Source organism: Berghia stephanieae, chromosome 4 (genome assembly GCF_034508935.2).
Source record: "Berghia stephanieae isolate SIO BIC M18660-M18661 chromosome 4, UCSD_Bste_1.3, whole genome shotgun sequence".
NCBI lineage: Eukaryota > Metazoa > Mollusca > Gastropoda > Nudibranchia > Aeolidiidae > Berghia > Berghia stephanieae.
This window is the reverse complement of record NC_088363.1, coordinates 40846981-40870360: the sequence shown is the minus strand read 5'-3', so window position 1 is coordinate 40870360 and position 23380 is coordinate 40846981. Positions and strand designations below refer to the sequence as shown.

Below are 23380 nucleotides of genomic sequence, written 5' to 3'. Positions count from 1 at the left end.
ATAATGATGATGATTAATAGATAAGAATGTGTCTATTGCACTGGAATCATGATACGAACACATCGATTCCTTATCAGAACACAGCAACTCCAAAGGTGTGTAGAATGACGCCAACACAATTCTTATCTCGGTAGATTCACATCAATGTTTGTAGGTTTTCTAACACATTGCCTTGGGTGCGTAGTTTAATTGACAGATATATCTATTTTTAAAAAAATAATTACCAGTTAACTGCCGTACTCTGGAAAAAAACGCGTATTAAAAATTTTGACCAGAAAATTAATCTTTTAAATACCGATCAATTTAAATGAACCTCATCTTGGCAAAAATTATTCCAACCTGGGACTTCCCGGAGTCATTTAAACAAATCGATATTTGAAGGACGAGTTTTCTGGCCAAATCTTTAAGGACGACATTTAACAGGTTAAGCGGATAGTTTTTTTAAATTCTCAGGACATTTTTTGAAAGATTTCAAGATAATGGTGAGTCACTAAATAATACAATCTATTCAGTAAAGAATGATTTTTATTCCAACCATTCCCTAAATAGAAACACGTAATGATATCATGTTTACAATAATAATTTGTGACGTCAGAATATTAAACGGTATATATTATCACTAAAATTATGTTTCTGAAAAAAAGAATTAGAATTTAAATATTTTTGAAAATGTCTTTTACTCAGAGTGACGAACTCGGAATCGATTGAGGGGTAGAAAAAAAAAGATTTCTTACACACTTGCGTTTTGGAATTCGAACAAGGTTCCCAACGCGCACTCGCAAGCTCGTGCAAACGTTGGGAACACGTCCGGAATTCCAAAAAGCAAGAGTGTAAGAATCGTATATTATTCCACCCTCCCATTGGAAAACCCTATAATTTCTTAGTAAATAAGTAATCATTGAATAATGCTTTGAACACGTTGAATAAACGGTTTTTTCAACGATTGCAGAATACAAATCCAACGTTTTTAGTTTTGGGTCAAATTGTCATTCAAGCAGATGGAGAAAATTACAAATTATGGCGAAGAAAAGAACTACTACCATACAATTGGTCACGAAATGTCTAATATTTATATCATACATGGAGGGGTGGAATAAACGTACTCTTTCCATTTGTATTCAGTAAAGTCTTTATATTTTTATCGTGCAATAACACATACTCGCAAGCTCTTAGTGTGATGGGGCACGACAAAAATAACTCATTTAATAAATAGGAAGAAATGAAATAATCGTTTATTCTTGCTACAGTCGGTGCTGGGCGTGTATTTGTGATAGCTTTCTTGGACTTAGAAAATGACCAAGATTAATTTTGGTGATTCGATCCTGGGGTTAGAAACCTCGAAGGTAGACTAATGCCCAAGGAAAGGCATTTTCCACACATCCACTAATTATTCTCTATCCATAATGTCGTGGATCTCGGTGGCTCAGTGGTCTGGTGGTGTCTCTTGCCTTGCCACAAACGTCAAGTAATGTTAGTCGTGGTCAGTGGCCCGATAAGTGACAATGATAGTGGAAAAGATCTGATCCCGACGTTAAGTCCCTGGTTGGTAAGGCAGTCATCACACTTTACCCCACTCGAATCGAGTGTGGATGTGCACCGTACCATAGGCAGTGACGGATATTGTAAGAGCGTTAGTATAAAAATGACGTCTAAAAGGCGACTGGTACTGTATGAAATGGAAATATGTCGCCGTATTTGCATGCTGGTGGAATAAATGACATACTGTGAAGCGCATTGAGTATGGAAAATATGTGGAAATGCTATATATACATGTTCATATCTATTACTATTTATATTTATCATGCACTAATAGGGTAGCTATGTATCTATTGCATTAGATCATCTTCATATTCAGAGGAGAGAGAGAGAGAGAGAGAGAGAGAGAGAGAGAGGGAGAGAGAGAGAGAGAGAGAGAGAGAGAGAGAGAGAGAGAGAGAGAGAGAGAGAGAGAGAGAGAGAGAGAGAGAGAGATGAAATATTACAATGAGGCTTTGCAGTCATGTGATCTGACACTCGCATTTGGACTGATTGGTCCAAGGGTTGAGCTCCGCTTTGAGAGGCGCAAAATTTAGTCCCTATAAAAGGCTCTCTACTCTCATTTTCTCACCGTACTCCTGTGTAAAATGAATACCTGACCCCTAACTGCGGCTATGTGGTTGTGGTATGACACTCACTTTCGGATCGGAAGGTCATGGGTTCGGCATAGTTGAGTCCTTGAGTCCTCTATACTCACATTCTCTTACCGTACTAAAGTGTAAAATGAGTACCTGGTCGTTAACAGTGTTGTCTCTGTTCGAAAAATATTGTAATATCGCCTAACAGGCGTCATGTCTCGTCCTACGACATGTTAAATGTTGCTGTTGTTCAGGGACCCCTTGCAAAGCGCTTTGTGCACGTTTAATGGATATATGCAGTTGTTTTGTTTCAATTTATTATTTTTTCTAACAGCGTCGAAAAAGTATAAATTGTAATATCACCTTACACAGGAATCTGTCGTCTAATGTAAATTCATTCCTAAACTAGAGCATTTTAGAGCATTTATACAGTGCAATATCACTGTACGTACTCAAAGATCTTTACAGGGTGTCCCCAGTCTTGTAAGGCGCTATGAATACGTTTAGTGGATATTGTACAAGATAAAAGCTCATTGTCAGGGGATATAACATAATTTATTTTAAAAATAACAATTAATTTAGAGAAGAGTTACTTAGATTAGTGTCTCGCAGGTCCGATAGCCCAAGTGGTTACGGTCTTATTGTTGTAATCGGAATATTTTCAATCCCATCCTAAATTGTATCTATTCAAACAATATTAAAACAAGCCCGTAATACGATTCAACAGTCTGATGTCACGCCTCCCGGCAACGGCGGCCATCTTGGTTCTAAACAAAGAAAATCATTCCTTTTTATTTTTCATGCTGGCTAGAACGTTTCATATGCCTTGTGATCAGAATGTGTAAAAGTCAAAACATGATCAAATGTATGTGTTTTTTTCCCCTCTGGATACCCTTTATGCTCGCCGGAGAAATATTCATACGGGCGTCCGCCATTGTTCCGATAGTTTAGAGCCAGTGTTGCTAAGTTACCATGGGTCATTAGAAAGGAAGTGATGTTACGACTATTGAATCCTATAGGGAAGCAAATTCATGTAGCCAAACATTCTTCTTTCCGGTTCCAAAATCCCTGGAAGTGTGCATTCAACTTGTCCTTCCGAGGACTAATAGTGAGTTAGTTACATATTGAATTACAAGGTAGCATAATTATTGTAGTAGCAGGATGTATATCAGATTCTAAAGATTATGGGTCGTTAAAGAGCGAGGATGGATGATCTTTCTTGACGTCCATCAGATGCTATATTTAGACCAGAAAATAAGATGCCATAACTCGGAAACCATAAGATCAATTACACAAGGTATGTATCCAATCCTTTGTGAGAGTGGCTTTACTCTTCTGATGTGATGGGAACCAGTGCGGTTATGTGGTTTTGTGGTAGGAAACTCACTTTCGGATTGGAAGTTCCCGAGTTCGAGCCTTTCCTCCGGTAATTGGAAAAGGCTCTTTACTCACATTCTCTCACCGTACTCAGGTGTAACATGAGTACCCGGTCGTTAACAGCGTTGTCCTGTAGGAAAAAAATTGTAATATCGCCTAACAGGCGTCATGTCTCGTTCTACATGTTACCTTTTGCTGTTGGTAAGAGACTCTTTGCAAAGCACTTTGAGCACATTTAGTGGATATTGCACTATATAAAAGGTCACGTTTTTGACATTAAACTTTTGTTTCCTATTTACTAATCAAATTGAACTTTGGAAAATAGGGCTGAATATGCTCGTTTACTTAGGAGTGGGGTAACCCATTGCAGCGCTCCTTTTTGTGGTCTTTAGTTTAGATGGTGGTTTGTCCTAATACATATTTGACGATTTTCAGAAGATTGCCATTATGTACACGAATGTATTTTCAAGATTCTAAAAAAATCGATCGTCTTATCGTGTACTAGTATCGATGACCACAGAGGTATTAAATTAATATTAAATGAAAGAAATTAACTCTCTGGTTATCCCGATAGCTCAGTAGGTAGAGCACTAACTTCACACGCAATCCGAATGAGATCGATACAGGGTGAAGTTGAAATATTTTCTCTGACTTTCTTGTCTACCTAGCAGTCATTGAGTGGCTGGTTGTGTTAGATCCGACGGAAGCACTTGGATAGACTCGAGTCTTACCCAAAGGGTAACAAGCAATTGCTACTATCCATTTCGAGCTGTAAAAACCGAGATAAACTCCGACTACACGGGCCTAATGGCTATGACGGACTACTATTTTTTTCATCTAATGAACGCTCTTTTCTTTCCAATGGCCCGGATCTTCTAACGTGTTTTTCACAAAAGCTCACAGAAGAATAATAGATGTTGATCATAAACGCGGTGGTGAATACAATCTTTTCAGCCGCAAATGACGCAGAAATAAGTTAAGAATCGATATAATAAAGAAAAAGGTTTTCACAGAGCAAAACTACGTGCTGGGAAAGTGATTGCAATATCTCCATCTGTCAACTCTCAATTGAAAAGAACATCGAAGAAGAAGGTAAGATTTCATATTGATTAACCGGTCAACAGCCGTACTCTGGAAAAACACGTATTTAAAAATTTAGCCAGAAAACTCGTCCTTCAAATTATATCGATTGATTTAGATGATCCTAATCTCGACAAAAACTCTCAAGTATGGGACTTCGCGAAGTCTCAGGTTTGAGAGTGTTTGTCAAGACGAGGGTAATTAAATTCGATCGATATTTAAAGGACCAGTTTTCTGACCAAATTTTTAAATACATGTTTTTCCAGAGTACGCATATTAACCGGTTAGACGTGCGGTGCATTTTTATCAATTTACACTATTCTTGTTAATCATAAATTAAGTCGAAGTGATTATGGCGTTGAAAATAGAATTTATTGTAAAAACATATATGAACCTCGGGATAAGTTTGACGCGATGCGACCGACGTAATACCTGGTGAAGTTAAGACATTTTCTCTGACCAACCTGTCTGTCCACCCAACAGTTGTTTGGTACCTGGTAGTGTTAGATCTGAATGAAAGTACCTACTTTGCTATAGACTTACGTCCTATCCAAAGGGTCACAAGCAATTGATGTCTCTATCACCAGTTTATTGATACGTACAGATCAAAGTGCTTATTTGCTGGTCTGATAATCCAAATTGTAATGGACTCATTCTTGTCATTGAAATACACTCAAACCAACGCAAAATAGTCTTCAATACATACAACAATGTTAAATCAAGGCTATAATTGCGTTCGGTTATCAGACCTTAAAAAGTAATAAACAAAAATGAATATAACAACCTTAAAAAAAAAGATCAAAATACCAAACACGAAACGTTTCGGGCTCAGTAACCTTCTTTAGCCAACAACAAAAAACAATAAAAACATAAAACAGTGTATTTATATGTATGTTAATAAATTACATTGTATTTATGTTTTTATGGTGTTTTTTTTGGCTGAAGAAGGGGTTTGAGCCTGAAACCTTCCGTGTTTGGGATTTTGTTCTGTTTTTTTGAAGCTGTTTTATTCATTTTTGTTTATTACTTTTTTTTTTTTTAACAGCACACAGATTCTAGCATTAAAGTATCACTTTGGTTATCAGACCTGCACAAATATGTATAATTACGTCGATAAAGAACTAGTTTCACAGGCAGCTGTGAACACACGCATGTAATAGGCTATACCAGTTTTATATAACAATAATTAGAGGCAATAATATAAAATAAATAGAATATGAGCGTCAATTCACTTTACGAAGACATAATATGGATGTTTCGAGTTACCCATTTGTCCACAAAACACGATGAATTATGTTTAGTATTTAATTCATTGTGTTTGTTGACAAAGGGGAAACTGGAAACGTCAGCTGCTGTTGTGTTTATGTGTTGACTTTATGACATCATTATTATAACTCCTTTTGGTGTCGATTGTAGAGCGTTCCTCTCGTGGCAGGGCTTAGGTACCGTAATAGTCGGGTCATGGGTTCAACTCCACATCGCCGATAAGTTTTCATTCTCTATGGTCCTCTGGTACATCTCTACTCACTTTAGATTTTGTTATTATCAACATAGTTGCATGATCCACTAACTTTTCTGTCGTTTATTTAGTTAAAGAGGATAATACTTGTCTTTTTTTGCCTAATAGAAAATAGCCGTCCATTTAATTGCTTCATTGTTAACTCACTTTTCTTTCATCAAGATGTGGCTTTGCAGGATTTGAAAGTTGCCTCATCATATAAAAGACGGTGAATTTAAAGAGGTAACTGAACTTTATTCAAATGACAGGTTTGCTATGCTTAACTTGGATCATCGACTTTTTCACGAAAATGAAGTTATTATCTTTTTTTTAATGCAAGACAACAACAACAACAACAACAACAACAACAACAACAACACACACACACACACACACACACACACACACGTTAAATCCCCAAAAACACAAATAGATAAGAATATCTAACAAAATCATTTCGCATTTTTAAAATCGGAAATTTGTTTGTTCTATTTCGGCACAAATTTATTTGCACAATTAGACACGCCATTTCGGATTAAAACCAAAGATACCAAAACATTAAAAGCCATCGTTTCAATCCACTTTAGAATTTTCCATCAAAACAAATGTGATAGATCATTCATTATTTTTCTTCTTATGAATCAAACATTATTATCAATTATCAACAGACATCATTATTATCCGATTATCAGAAAAGAAACGAATAATTAAGTAACGATAAAGAGGTAATTGTTTATTCTGAATATGATAATGAAAAATGATTAAAGTCTCAATCTTAAGAATGTTCTCCATCAATGAATCAAAATACCGTATTTTATTTTAAAACAAGCATTATGGGCCATAACACTGATGAAGGTATATGGGTGTAGATATCCTTCCTCCGATCGAAAATCATTGCGCAGAATGAATGCCGGTATTGACCACGTCGTAAACAAATGTCAACATTTTTCTTTACCGAGAGGAAGTACTGGAGGTGTATTCTCATCGACAAGGCCGGGGTCACCAATTATATTTGATACTAAACACTATGCGGTTCCCGATACTAGAACTCGAAATGAAAAAATCCTTCAAGTTGTGCCGGATTTAACTTGTAAAAATACTAACCAAAATTTATCCAATTTCGAAACATCCCGCAACATTAGTATTTATACAAACGTTAAGTTACTTTTTCAAAATATTTTCGAAACACAACTAGACGAAAACTGTGCTGACCAAAAATCTCATAATGGTGAAGGACCACAGATGGGAGATAGATGTGAAATGAGTGGTATGGATTTTACCTGCAATAGTTCCCTAATGCATCAACGATATCAAGAGATTGAACAATTACATACAAATGATAGATCCCAATTAGTAGAAAAATATTTTACAAAACACGGGTCTCAAATAAAGGACCAAAGCTTAATAGACGAAATTGAATCTCAAGATAAGAGATCTTACTTTGTTGAAAAGCGTCAGATGGGGGATGGATCGCATGCAGAAGATGAGACTCGTACTGCGGATCTATCTTATCTAACTGGTGCAAGTGAAAGAAGATCTCAATCAGATACTGGGTCTAAAATGGAGGGTGAGTCCGCGTTAGTTGAAGGTGATTACTTGGATGACAAACACCAAGACTATTCTTATTTCAGTGATGGGCCTTGCAACGGGGAACCTAATAAGGATGACAGGTTTCAAGTGAACGAAGGATCTCGAGAGTCCCGCCATTTCCTGATGATTGATCAATCCGATGTAGATTTTGCAAAAGCGCCCAAACGATCTATTCCTGAATCGTTGCCACTGAAAACCCAGAAAGGTCTTACATCGTATACGGATGAACGAGTTCAGAAAATTTGGAAATTTCCTAGCATTGGAAGTTCCATGCTGGATTTGAGAGATAAGGAATATGAGAGTTCTTCTATAAACGGTACGTCCCAGACTCATGATGACTCTAAACTACATGAAACATCTCGAATGGATGGACATATGAAGAAGGAGGGATCAATCAAATACGACAAACTTGAAATGTTTAAAAAATCTGAAATAGATGAACGATCACTCGGTGTAGATAAATCCCACATTGATGACAGATCTCGAACACGTGAAAGATCTCAGCTTAGTGAACGATCTAAGGCATATGATAAGTCTAAGATGAGTGGAAAATCTCCCAGTAGTAGTAAGTGTCTTGTAGACTGGTCATCTAGGGGGAAAGATGAATCTGAGGCATGTGAACAGGCAATAATAGACAAAATACCATCAAAGCCTGATAGATATCAAATTGAAGAACGGGGCAAAGTGGTTTCACTATCGCCGGTTGTCGATGGGGTCGAGATTGGCGTCCAGGTCAACAATAGTGATCCAATATCGATGGATGAAAAGTCTAAGAAAAGTAACAGAGATCAGATGACATATAATTCTCAGAGAGTAAATATATCTGAGGTTGATGATCAGTCGCAGGTATATAGTCGTTCCTATCCAAGTCACAGATTCACAACCGATCATGATTCCCAGATCGGAGATATGATTCAATTCAATAAGAGAACCCAGACTGATGAAATGTCTCAATTTTCTGATCGATCCACTCAGGTTCGTATGGCTAAGAAGTGTAAAAAGTCTCCGATACATGACAGATTCACGGTGTCTAAAATACCAGAAAGGGATGAACGTTCTGAGATATGCGATAGTTCTAAACATGCCTCAAAATATCGTACAGCAAACCAAGGTCCGAAAAAGAGCAAACTCCCAACTACTGGGAAAATTCAAAATAGCCAAAGAAAAGCAGTGTCTACTGAAAGGTCATGGAAGGGTGGCAAAACAAAATACAGCGATAAATCCAATCTTGATTCGAAGATTCACAACAGTGAAAAGTGCAAGGTTAGCAAGAAATCTCCAATTAGTAAAAATATAAAGAAGAGTATTAGTCCTAAGACGCATGATAAAATTGAAGTTCGGTGGTTGTGCATACCTGGAGACAATCCAAGAATAGAGCAGCATGCAGTTATTTTGGCGAGTCCAGCCGAAGTGGCCCGTGTAAAAGATCAACTGTTTTGCCGACCTGCTAATGGTTTTGGTCAAAATTGGTTCCACCTAGAGATCAAAAATAGATCATCATCTCCCACTATGAAAAAGAAAAGCATACAGCAAGGAAATACTAAGAAACCCGTGAAAAACACACCTAAAATCAATATTCATCTCCACCGCAAATCAAATGATATATCAGACAAAATATCACCGAAACTCTCAAGAACAACAAAAATCTTGAAAAAATGTAATGGAGTGAAAAATGCTCCAGCCAACAGAAAAACATCCAACAGAGGTTCTCAGAGTGATAGAATATCTCGTCAAATCACTTTTAAAAAATACTCAAGCCGAGCTCCCTTCGGAATGTCAGAACGCGAATTTAACAACTCCAACGATACAAAGCTTCATTTGTCCGACTCTGCTAGTCAATCTGTCTCGGAAAAACAGAATCGAAGCATCACAGGAAGGGTGATTCGTGTATCAGGGGATGGCCGGTGTCTCTTCCGAAGTTTAGTCACGTGCTTGTCACCCGATTTGCAAAAAGCCAGGCGTGACGATTTTGGATGTCCGTTTGTGAGGAATGACGCCAACTACGAGACTTCAATGGCAGACACTTTGAGAGCCCAGGTCGTAAAGTTGATGATGGACAATGCCCATTTTTACGGTCAGCTTGAAAGGATCGTCATAAATGCTGACCAGGTGAGAAATTATATTTTAATATCATCCTTAATTGTATATACTTTAAATCAAATTATATCAAGTATTTCTTCTTTATCCTATCAAATAGCATCAATTAATAATAATAATAATAATAATAATAATAATAATAATAATATAATAATAATAATAATAATAATAATAATAATAATAATAATAACAATAGTAACAATAATAATAATAATAATAATAATAATAATAATAATAATAATAATAATAATAATAATAATAATAATAATAATAATAATAATAATAATAATAATAATATAATAATAATATATAATATAATTAATAATAATAATAATAATAATAATAATAATAATGACTTGATTTACTGACTTAAGGCCTTTCGCTTCCTAATCATCCGATCGGGACGCCTCGACTGCCTCTCTAATCATCTGTGTCATTTCTTTCCACAGTTCAAGGTCTTTTACTGTGGATGCTAAGTTCATAAGGTCTTCCTTTGATTTTAATTCTTTATTATTTTGAAGGCGTTTTAGGTCTCGATTGAGGACAGTATAAATTGACGTGGGTGGTCTACCTTGATATTTCTTGTGTCCAGATGAGGTGAAAAACATATTCATGGCTTTATTAGCTGGTATATTTTCATCTCTTCTGAGTATATGCCAAAGAAGCCGACATCTTGCCTCCAGGATTTGAATGGATAAGGGTCTTTCATTACATTTTTCATACAGTATTTTATTGCTTATTTTTGTGGGGTATCGTATAATATTCAGGACTCTTCTCAGTTGTTTTCAATGGAATCTGTCTAATCTTTGCTCTTCGGCTCCAGTCAGTGCCCATGTTCCGGAATTGTATATGAGCACGGATTTTTACAAGGGTTGTGTATAATTTGATTTTAGTATTTAATTTGATTTTATCTTTTCTAATCCATATATGTAATAATTTATTCAGTGCAGCCGTCGATAAACTTTTTCTTCTTTCTACATCTTCCCTATCTCCTATTAATGATCCTACTTTTTTCGTGGCTCTCCATCCATCTTTCTTACTTGACAATAATGTTACGTCTGTTTTGTCACTATTTACATACAGTTGGTGATTTTGTAAGGCTCTTTGGATGTCATTTACATTGACTTGTTTCAGGCCAATAAAGTCAATGTCGTCTGCATTTGCAATTTCTATGGGCAGTTTGTTTTCAAAACGTGACTGGGTAGATTTACGCACATCTTTTAAAGCATTTTCTAGGTAAATGATAAATAAAACAGGGCTTAGGCTGTCTCCTTGTGGTGTACCGATGTTGCCAAGGAATGATTTATTCTCTGAGGCACCGATTATTTTGGTAGTTATCCAGGTTTCACTTATAAGGAATCTGATTAATCTAACTTCATCTTCCGTAACTATTCCTTTCAAAATGTTTAACAGGGATTGGCGATTGATAGTATCGAAGGCGGCAGACATATCTATTCCAGTTATAACTATTTCTACTTTTTCTGACAAGGTTTTGGCAGCAAGCCATTTGTGGGTCCAAATAACATCTGCAGTACTTCTCTCCGTCCTGAATCCGCTTTGACTATGTGACAAATGATTTTCAACAATCGATCTAATTCTATTCAGTGTGAACGATCAAGCAATGTATAAAGCTGTGAGACTAATAAACCAAAGACCATTTGAAAACCTAAAGATAGAGGACGACTCGGGAAAATTAATTATTAACCCCAATGACATTTCAAATGTTCTTTTTGAATACTATAAAACAACATTTCAAGACAACAAAACGCCACACGTCAGCTCATTTGAGAGAGATCCCCGACCACTATTTAAACCTATTACACCAAGAGAAGTGAGAAATGCTTTTAAAAGTCTAAATAACAACAGAGCACCGGGAGAAGATGGAGTGTGCGCTGAACTTCTAAAATATGAACAACCCTAATTAGATAAACACATAGCGGACATTTTCAATCAGACGTTTGAACATCACCAGAACCTGGATATTAATAAAGGGGAGCTGATATCAATTCAAAAGCCAGGAAAACCAAAAGGCCCTCCAAAGAATTTGAGACCAATTACTCTTCTTAATACAATTAGAAAATCGCTCTCCCTGATCACACTAAATAGAATTAGATCGATTGTTGAAAATAATAATAATAATAATAATAATAATAATAATAATAATAATAATAATAATAATAATAATAATAATAATAATAATAATAATAATAATAATAATAATAATAATAATAATAATAATAATAATAATAATAATAATAATAACAACAACAATACCATATATATATATATATATATATATATATATATATATATATATATATATATATATATATATATTTGAAAGGCCAGTCAGTTTTTCACATTGAGTTTGGTCAGGGAATGTGGGTAAAGAGCCATATCCGAGGATTTAACTTCTTAACGCCTATAGCGGGTCTCAACCCAGGGACTGCAGATGTCGAGAATCATACCACAAAACCTCATAGCCGCCGAACAAAACAAATAAACAGTCAAAGCTACCACAAAAATACATTTAAAAAAGAAAACAAATGAAGGAGAAATAAATTTTAAAAAAGAAAGAACAACATTATAAACATAGATCCTTCCTTTCTTACCCCAAAAAGATACAAAAGAGAACGATTCAAAAGCAAATCGTTAAAAGGGATAATATATACCTTTTTGAAAATTCTTTTTTTTTTGTTTCTAAATTTATTAAAATAAGACCTAATAATAAATACAAGACATGCCTTTTAATTTTGATATAACACACACTAAATTTCAGTGCGTTAATTGTTTTTAACCAGCCAATGCCCCCTGGCTACAGCCACTTCCAAGATCGGCTGATGGACATGACTTTGACCTCGACGATGCCCGGTGACCTTGAACTTAATGCGACCTCCACGGCCTTGGAGAGACAAGTGTTGGTGCTAGACGTTAATCTCAGACCCATTGTAGTATACGGCAAAGAAAGATTTCCTCAGGTAGTTGATGATTCGAGAATTTAAAAAACAATTTAGCTTTTATATAGCGCAATATCCACGAAACATGCTCTGAGCGCTTTACAAGGGGTCCTTGGTCAACAGCAACATTTAACATGTAGGACGGGACATGACACCTGCTAGGCGATATTAAAATTTTTCGGACAGAGACAATGCTGTTAACGGCCAGGCACTCATTTTACATCTGAGTACGGTGAGAGAATGTGAGTGCCATACCACAAGACCACATTACCGCACATTACGAAGCATTAATCAATCAATATATTCCCTGGCATTTCGTCCGTCCCATTGACTGTTTATATCCTGCCAACAAAAAGTTCTGACAAAGCTTTCGTAATTGTTATTGTGCCATTTACAGGTAAAAACGTTTTCAAACAAGTTTTCAAAATGCTGAAATAACGCACATAAGGAGGTTTTAACAGCTATGATCGCCAGGTACCCTGAAAAATTTGTCGTGGAGATTCTTTTTTATTCCCCTCTGAAAACCCCATAAGGCAACATGAAAAGTGTTTGATATATTTCTATGCGGTCGACCCATAGCTATCTTTAAAAAAAAAGAACTTGAGCTTTTATATAGCGCAATATCCACTAAACACGCTCAAAGCGCTTTACAAAGGGTCCCTGACCAACAGCAACACGTAACACATAAATCAAGACATGACACATGTTATACGATATTATAATTTGTCCGACAGAGACAACACTGTTAACGGCCATATACTCATTTTACACCTGAGTACGGGGAGAAAATGTGAGTAAAGAGTCTTTTCCAAGGACTCAACTATGCGTCGAGCGAGGCTCGAACCCAGGACCTTAGTACCAGCTAAGCACCCGAATCGGTCAGCTCAACAGATTGCGAGTATTTAATCCTTATATTAAAAACTCCGATGAAGGAATTTTATCGAGACACGCGACCACACCTGAATGTATGGAATCAATATAATTCTATTTCACTCTAACCTATCATCCGAGACTAGATTGATAATATCGAGACAAGAAACTACGGGGCTCCTTTCGTTTGTGGGTCTTCACTTCAATGTCAAGTCGGTCAGCAAAGCATTTGAGTATTGATGGTATGCGTTTTGATAAAATATACACACTTTCTGCCTCCCATATCAATCGTGCAAATACACACAACTAAACTTAAAAGTTTCTTGTCTATGAGAGGGGATTTAGTGAGATGTAGTCACCCAACTGAAGATATTGATGCTATGCGTTTATACAAAATGTTCACAACATCCGCAAGTCGGATATAACGTACTGACACACAAAACTTTGATTGACCTTGAACGTTTATAGTCTTGATTGACAGAATTTAGTGAAGAGTACTCGAAACAATGGCTGGATGAGACAAAGAGCAGAGGGACGTCAATGTCGTTCCTTCTATAGAAGTTATATCAAAATTAACATTATGGGGGATCCGGGTAGCTCAGTTAGTAGAGCATTCGCTTCACAAGCAAAGGGACCGAAATCGATCCCGGGTGCAGTCTAGGTTTTTTTCTGACCATCCCCCTGTCCACCCAGCAGTGATTGGTTAGCTGGGCCTGTTCGATCTGACGGAAAGTACTTTGCGATAGACTAGCGTCCTATCAAAAGGGTAGCAAACAATTACTATTGTCCGTTTCACCCTACAGAAACCGGGATAAACTCCGGCTCCATGGTCCTGATGGCTCAGAAGGACTACTTTTTAAAAAACACATTATGATCGACTTGAGACAGCCTGGATTAGATACTCATCGTCTGCTTTTAAAACCCTATAGACACCTAGATAACCACGCCTCTCAGACAGTCATAATGTAAACAATGGCAGAGATTGGTAAACAACTCCAACTGTACAGGTTTTTACTATCGGTGGTATGTGTCTAAGTAAAATACCCACTGTTCTACCGTCTGATCAATAAAACCAACAAAGAACATCACTTGTCAATTTAAACGTTTATAATATGATCGAGAAAATCCCGTGATAACTCGTCACCCATTTGGCGGTATAAAAACAATAACAATGATCAGAGAGAGGTCGATATCATTCACCTTATTATTCATAAACAATCAAATACGTTTTTTCGACAAGTGTGAAGGTGTGTCACAAGTTCTATGTTTTAAATGTGTCAAATATCGACTGGCTAATTGTCACTCCCGAAGTTCCTGTCTTTAAATTCCTTCAGTCTCGGCCGTCAGTAAATGGGGATCACGATTGTCCAGCAGAGCATTTGCCTCACAAGCAAAATGACCGGAATCGATTCCGGATGTAACAGAGAATTTATCTGACCTCCATCCAATCAGTAGCTAGATCTGCTAGAACTGGTGGAAAGTGCTTGCATTACTTTCTCAAATAATTTAGATGCATGATTTACATTTTTCCTTCTTAATCCATTTACCAGAGTGAAGTGGTGGCCGTGCGGTATACACGACTAGGTCCTGATGTAGGTCATTATGATGCTGTCATCCCAGATCCCGATTCCATCAACGTCCTGGACATAGGAGGTCACGGAGACGACGATAATGATATTAAACAGGACAAAATGGTAGATATACGAGCCGATGGTTTTGACTGCTTCAACAATCTAATCTCCCTTGGGAAGAGCAGGGCGAATGGTAATTTTTAATGGGTTGATTTATTAGGGGAATGCGTTTCTCAAAGATTATGTCCCTTAGTTGTGTCTAACACAGTGAACACTATTATGAGGACCACACACACGTTACTTTCTTGACGCTCCGATGGTCTCTGCGAGTGATGAGCAAAACAGATAAAAGCACACAAGTCATTAATAACACAAGCCACAACACTGAGACTCCAGCTCTGTAATACACACACACACACACACACACACACACACACACACACACACATATATATATATATATATATATATATATATATATATATATATTATATATATATATAAGCTTCCTCATTCAAAGAATATTGAATGTAACAAAAATTCGAGGCTGTCCAAAAAATGTATGCTTAAATGAATAGCAATTATTTGTAGAGTACAACGCCGATTCAATTTCAAAAAAGAAAAAAACAAAACAAACAAAAAATCAAATCAACAATAGCAGCACTTCTCTCTCGCTTAAGAACGTACTTCCACCTTCCAATGGTTTCTTCAAGAAAACGGAAGCCCCTAATAATCCGCACCAACTTATGTAATCCAACATAGTAGAACACTGGCGCACAATCAAATCCTCTTGAAATATTATTAGATCGTTGTGCTACACACTGCCCCTTCAAGAATACTAGCAAAAACTTTCTTCAAGCACACTTCAGATCTTTCGACAGAGCACATACAATCTATTAATAGCTCTTGTTCCTGGTCTAATCGTTTGATCTGAATGTGAAAGGCGGAATGTTTTACCGATAGATCCTCGCGTTAAAATCATTTTCATATACTTTGCATATTCCGACCGGTGACAACTTACATGATAATTCACCTTGTTAATAAAACCATTGGAGAGGTTTCAGATGTGAACAATACAGACAATGGACTCAAACCACCGATTAGTACAGACGATACAGGTTGTATTGCATTTTTATTTTATTTGTTTTCCACGTTCATTTGTTTATTGTTGTGCTGACGAAGGGTTTGTACCCAAAACATTCATTGTTTGTATTGTTCGCATCCGAAGCCTCTCCAATATCCCGCTTTCGTTTGTATTATCACGATCCCAGGCTTCAGGCAGCCCCCACCTCTCTCTAATAAAACTATTTTTTTTTTGTTTTTTTTTTTTAAACAGATAATGCAGACAATACAAGGACTCAGCTTAAGGATATTTGTCGTCACTATTTTGATAATAATCATCAGCAGCATCAACAACGACGGGGACAACAACAACAACAACAACGACAACAACAACAACAACATATTATGTATGATTATAATAACCCAGGCCAAATGATGGACTGGACACCCTCACAACCAAGAACCACAATAGATGAAGCCGGTACCCAAACGTCATTTTTTGATGAGTTTGTCCATAATAATAACAACGAGAATAAATCCAAAGACAGGACCAGTGATTCGAAGAAGTCAAATTACAAAAATACAACCGAGCACGAAAATCTTAGAACAGATTCGTTTATCCAGTCGCAATGTAACTTGGTCATTCTGGACTTTCTGACGGATAATGTCATATTTTTGGCTTCGGACTCAAACAGCCAAGGCGAGAATCGGAAGAAGAATTCTGGTGATAAAACTGATTTGATGGAAACAAATAACTCAACGACATACTCATCCAGGATTTCTCGTGGCGGTGTTGGTGCTGCTGCTGCTGCTGGTGGTGGTAGTGGTGGTTGCAGAGGAATGAAGCGCTATGTAAGCAGCCGCTTGTATTTTGACCCATCGACATGGAAAACCCGCCACCACAGATCAAAAGCAGTGATTAAGAAAAGAAGCAAGAGTCAGAAAAATAAATCCAAATCTGATTCGCGTAGGCGTAAGCACACCAAGAAAACCAAATTGGGAGATAAAAAACAGAAATCGCAGAGAACACGGCAAAACAAAAAGAACGGAACGCTTGATTCCGATAATTCCGCAGGAAGGTCAGGTCAGTTGATTATCGAGAAAGTAAACGTGTCCAACTACTCTAAAAGAAATAATGGCATTGACAAGAGCGAGGATAATGGCGAGAACGGGAAAAGAGACGAAGACGTTTTTCCAAAAGAGCCGCGCAAAGATCTCGAAGAAACACTAGAAAAGGGAAATCCGGGGCCTCGTTGTGAAAAGTCAATCGAAGGAATTACACCCAACTCTGTTTCTCCCAAAGGAAACCCGAACGTGTGCTTTGTTTGCAAGTTGCCTGTCACGAAATCACATAGAATGTGCTCCTTGTGTGGACGGATTGCCCACCGGAAGTGTATATCCGCAAGCCGGAAGGACAAGGATGGAGACTACTTTGTCTGCTCTTTCTGCGTCACCGAGTGAGCTTGCCAAATTTGAATGTTGTTTTACAAGCGTTGTAATATCGAGAATTTAGTTGAATTTGAAAACTTGAGGCTATATAAAATATTATGATTCTTTTGAATTAACAATGAATGTATTAACAATTGCTGTACTTTAAATAATAAAAATAAAAGCATAATAAATGATATGATAAAAAGTCATTTTCAAATATAATATTTTCATGTGGCATTTGCAGATTTTTTATATAAATGTTATAATTAATATTTAAATAATTTCAGTCTTTTGTAATCAATTCTTATGATCCGGTATACTAAATAATGCTTGCCAAAATGTAAATGTTATTGCATTTGATTACCCTTATTCTTGTTCTTCGTGTTGTTGTTTTGTTGTTGTTGTTGTTGTTCTTCTTCTTCTTCTTCTTCTTCTTCTTCTTCTTCTTCTTCTTCTTCTTCTTCTTCTTCTTCTTCTTCTTCTTCTTATTATTATTATTATTATTATTATTATTATTATTATTATTATTTTATTATTATTATTATTTTTCTTCTCCTTCTTCTTCGTCTGGTTGTTGTTGTTGTCGTCGTCGTCGTCGTCGTCGTCGTTGTTGTTGTTGTTGTTGTTGTTCTTCTTCTTCTTCTTCTTCTTCATCTTCTTCTTCTTCTTCTTCAGTTCAGATAATACTCGAAAAGGCAATGTTTTCACACGGACTGTTACATCAAATTATTCACTGGCCCGTACCCAATTGTTGTAGATCACAGATTTATAGCCATAAGTCCAGGCAGTACAGCTAGAGTTTAACCCGGTTTTCTTAGCAATATATATATATATATATATATATATATATATAGACAGTAAACATTGCTTGCTACCATCTGAATAAGCACGTCGAAAAGTTCTTTCCGTCGAATATAGCAGATCCAGCTACCCAATCGATGCTCAGTGGACCCAAAAATTGGGGAAAAAAAAAAAACAACTTATTTTTTACTTCATTTTTTTCCGATCTATTGCACAAATGAATTGCATATATAATATTTTGACCATCTTTTTTAGTATATTATTGATACATGTCATCAAATAGATTTTATTTTTTGTAAAATATGAAGAATGAATTATATCACCGGTTCTTCTGTCACCTGTAATAGATACTTTAGTGTTATAAGTCGAATGTCCACACACCGTTACATTATACACCGCAAAAGAAAATCAAAAGCAAACAAACAGACAAACAACCCCTCCCCTCAACCCCCCCCCCCCCACACACACACACAAAAAAATAACAACAACAACAAACAACCCTCTCCCCCCCCCCCCCTTCTGAAACATCAGAGGAGCCTTTGATCTTTATATTTAACACTACCTGATATCTCTACACAGATTAATAAAATGAAATACATATAAGCGAAACATTGTTTTTTAAAATAAATGGTTGATTTGTGCTTCTATTGATTTTGGTTTGTTGTCGTTATCGGTATTATATTTATTTGTGATCTTTAATTTGATCAGTAAAGCGAAAAACGAATGCATTTATTACCAGATACAGTTATTTCATTAGTGACCAATTGATAATTACAAAGACCAATCCACATGAAACTGGTGTCTCAGTTTTGTGGCTATTATTACTATTTTTTAAAATAAAGTGTGTGCTTTTGAAAGTGTTGTTCACTCGTATTGATGCTTTGCGTTTAACTAAAAACCTCACAACATCCGCCAACGTGATAACTCACAATACAATGTGTAATCGCGAGCGTTTATAGTCTGATTGATATTAATTTAGTGAGAACGAATCACTAAAATGGCTATTTATAAGCAATAAGAAAAGAGCTGAGGGATTTGGTTCATTCTATAAATAGATATAAATATTTATATATGTTATAAATTCTATAAATATGCATACTAAAAAAAACTAGTTATTTACATAATGTGTAATCGTCATGAAAATGTTTATTGTCATGGGCATGACTAAGGGACAGAACCTCTAAAAAGCGCAACCCATTATTTGGTCGCTGGATCCTAGAACGATTAAACTACTTTATAAATTTTTACAACATTGAATTCTCGACTCAGTTGTGAATGTGTACCAGGATACAAGCAGTGATGGATATTATAAGAGTGTTTCTGCAAAAAGAATTCATAAATCACTTCAAATTCTGTCTGAATTGGAAGTGATGTATTGATGAATTAATGTGTTTTTAAAAAGTGTCAATGAAGGGTTTTGAGCCCGAAACGTTCCGTGTTTGGAATTGTGTTCTTTTTTTTTTCGAAGCTGTTCTATTCTTTTTTGTTAATTACTTTTTTTACAGTCCACAGCTTCAAGCAGCTAAGTATCACTTTAACATGCGACCGGTACTGTATAAAATAGAAATATGGTTTCATAATATGGTCTGCTGGGGGTATACGAAATGTTGTACAACGCATTGTGCATGATAAATAATTAGAATTGGTCTAGAGAACAAATGTTCATCTTTATTTATTTATCCACTTATTTATCTATTTGTTTATTATTTATTTAATTAAAATTTCTTTTTAATTTTATTGTTGGATATTTATCTTATACTATACTACACATAATTTGAACTTTTATTGGTTTTTGCATCCAGGTCTTGACTATAGCACGACTTTAGGAGTGCTATGATCAAGAGCGAGTGCCGAAAACCAATACTATTTAAAATTATTTTATTACATCTCCCATTTAAAAACAACAGTTAGCAAAGATGACTCTGAAATAAATTCAGAGGTTGTGTAATTATTTAATGGAACTTTTAATTAAGAGATAGTGCCATTTATAAACCATTTGATTGTATTCTTGCGCATCTAATTAATCGTCTGCAATCTGTGTCATGATAGTTCAAGGCCTCATTAAAAAGTAGTACCCCTCGTTGCTACGGTTCCAATATGCAATCGTGCATTTATGTGCCTATAAAGGAGTCTACCATCCGCTCTTTATCATTACTAAATGAGTGTAATAATATACTGTATGCATTACATTTTCGACTTTTTTTTTTCGAGATTTGGTATACGAGTCCCCGATAGCTCAGTTTGTAGAGCACTCGCTTCACACGCAAAGGGACCAAGATCGATCTCTGGTGCAGTCGAGATTTTTTCTCTGACCCCCTTGTCCACACAGCAGTGAATGAGTAGCTGAATCGGTTGGATTTGGCGGGAAGTATTTTGCGATAGACTAACATCCTATCCAAAGGATAGCAAACAATTGCCATTGTCCGTTTCACGCTATAGAAACCGGGATAAACTCCGGCTCCGTGTGCCCCATGGCTCTGAAGGACTACCACTACTTTGGTATACGGAGTCAAAATGCTAAAAATGGCTGGTCATTTTCTGTCGAGAATTAGAAGCTCGAAAGTGAAATAAAAATTAATGGCCGAATTTATGACAACTAAGGCTATTATTATTATTCAGATTTGTCTTGTACTTCACACAATTTGAAGAAGAACTTGTTATATTTATTAGAATTCAATATTGTTTTGTAAGCCTCTGTTACCAGGCCAAAGTTATATTTAACATAACGGGTAGGTTGTTTCAATTCAGAGATTGTTCCAATCCGAACACTCTACCTCTTCATCGGCCATATTAACGCCTATATTTAATAAGAACTGTGACATTGAGCTAAGTTCCGATTTAACTCGTAGTAGTAGTAGTAGTAGTAGTAGTAGTAGTAGTAGTAGTAGTAGTAGTAGTAGTAGTAGTAGTAGTAGTAGTAGTTATAGTAGCAATATTAGTTGTTGGTAGTACGTCGTAGAAGTAAACAGTAGTGTAGTATAGTAGTAGTAGTAGTATAGTGAGTAGTAGTAGTAGTAGTAGTAGTAGTTAGTAGTAAGTAGTAGTAGTAGTAGTAGTAGTAGTAGTATGTAGTAAGTAGTATAGCAGTAGTAGTAGTAGTAGTAGTAGTAGTAGTAGTAGTAGTAGTAGTAGTATAGTAGTAGTAGTAGTAGTAGTATAGTATATAGTAATAGTAGTAGTATAGTAGTATATAGTATATATATATATATATATATATATATATATATATATATATATATATATATATATATATATATATATATATATATATATATATATATATATATATATATAATAATATATTTTATATATATATATAGAATAGAGTTGGTGTGGTGCACCATCCATCTCTAAAAGTCTCTGTCGGCTGAATAGCATTTATATATATATATATATATATATATATATATATATATATATATATATATATTATACATAATATATATATAATAATAATAATAATAATAATAATAATAATAATCTTTATTGTCCAAATTAAAGGCAATTCATGTGAGGTAAACAATGCTCAGTTTGGTTCATGGTATGAACATCAACACATTTACAAATACAGACACAGCCATACACGAACATACACGCTTGCACATTGTTTCTACACATGTATACAAAAGAAATGAGCGTACATACAAACACATATACATACATACATACATACATACATGCAGACATACATACAAACCAGCATATCATCGTATATGCATGCCTACATTCATACATACATACATACATACATACATACATACATACTACATACATACATATATACATACACACAGACACACACACAGACAGATAGAACGATACGATATATTTGCTGGGACAGCAGATAACCATATTATAAATATAGTGTCTTATATTAAGAAGAAGATGGCAATAATTGTGATGATGATGATGATGATGATGATGACGATGATGATGATGATGATGATGATGATGATGATGATGATGATGATGATGATGACTACGATAATGATGATGATGATGATGATGATGATGATGATGATGATGATGATAACGACGGCGGCAATGTCGATGATGATGATTCACGACACTGCTTCTCGTTATTTTCATTGGTTGTCTCATTTTTCCACAGAAGATTTGTTAATTAATTTTATGGCGGTTGGAATGAAGGTTGTCTTATGTCGATTTGTCCGACATTTTGCTTCTAGATACCGTCTTCCGGAGCGCAGAAGTTGGAATTTTTCGTTCAGCGGATGCCTCTTTTCGTTGATAATGTTAAAAGATTTCTTCTCAACTGCATTAATATAAGTTGTGTCAAGGCTTCTAAGGTCTGTGTTAATTATTTTTGAAGCCTCTCTGAGGGTTCTATGTAGTTTGGATTTTTCTTTTGTTCCACAGCTTCCATACCACGTTGTGATGCCAAACGAAACGATACTCAATATTAATGACTTGTAGATTTGTATCATGGTCTTTCTGTTCACATTGAAAGACCTTAATTTTCTGAGTATATACAAGCGCTGGTTACATTTTTTGATGACATTGTTGGTGTGCGATTCAAATCTTAGACTGTTATCTATAATTACACCAAGGTATTTAAACGTTTCAACAGTTTCAACCGCCTGATTGTTAATTTTTGTTATTTGTCTTGCTCTTTTTCCTATTTTTCTGTGATCAAACAGTTGTTCCTTTGTTTTTGTTACATTGAGCTCTAGACAGTTATCGGCACACCATTTGCTGAATTTACTAACTTGCTCAGTGTATTTAAATTCGGAGACGGAATCATTGAGCAGGCCGAGTATTGCGGTGTCATCAGCATACTTGATGAGTTGGCAGTTATCAAAGCTAGCCACACAATCGTTTGTATAGAGGATGTAAAGTAGAGGTGAGCTTACACACCCTTGTGGGCATCCGTTTGAAAGAGTTTTTACTGATGATATATTTGAGCCTACTCTG

At 35.8% G+C, this 23380-nt stretch overlaps 2 protein-coding genes across 2 annotated transcripts in view; both read left to right on the top strand.

Moving 5' to 3' along the window:
• Window positions 1–225: 225 nt before the first annotated feature.
• Window positions 226–23380, top strand: part of LOC144970579 (uncharacterized) — a 30869-nt gene continuing 7714 nt past the window's right edge. The window contains exon 1 of the mRNA XM_078910348.1: window positions 226–482. The gene's annotated coding sequence lies outside the window, so the exon portion shown is untranslated. The remainder of the gene's footprint in view (window positions 483–23380) is intronic.
• On the top strand, window positions 6616–17869 carry LOC144970578 (uncharacterized). The gene is made up of 4 exons (XM_078910347.1): window positions 6616–9768; window positions 12558–12734; window positions 15134–15347; window positions 16491–17869. The coding sequence occupies exons 1-4, from the start codon at window positions 6919–6921 to the stop codon at window positions 17675–17677; spliced, it is 4428 nt and encodes a 1475-aa protein (XP_078766473.1). The 5' UTR covers window positions 6616–6918; the 3' UTR covers window positions 17678–17869.

Coding starts and splice junctions, on each gene's coding strand:
- LOC144970578 (XM_078910347.1), top strand. CDS start 6,919: ATGAAGGTATATGGGTGTAGATATCCTTCCTCCGATCGAAAATCATTG. Junction 9,769..12,557: donor TCGTCATAAATGCTGACCAG/GTGAGAAATTAT, acceptor GTTTTTAACCAG/CCAATGCCCCCTGGCTACAG. Junction 15,348..16,490: donor TGGGAAGAGCAGGGCGAATG/GTAATTTTTAAT, acceptor TTTTTTAAACAG/ATAATGCAGACAATACAAGG.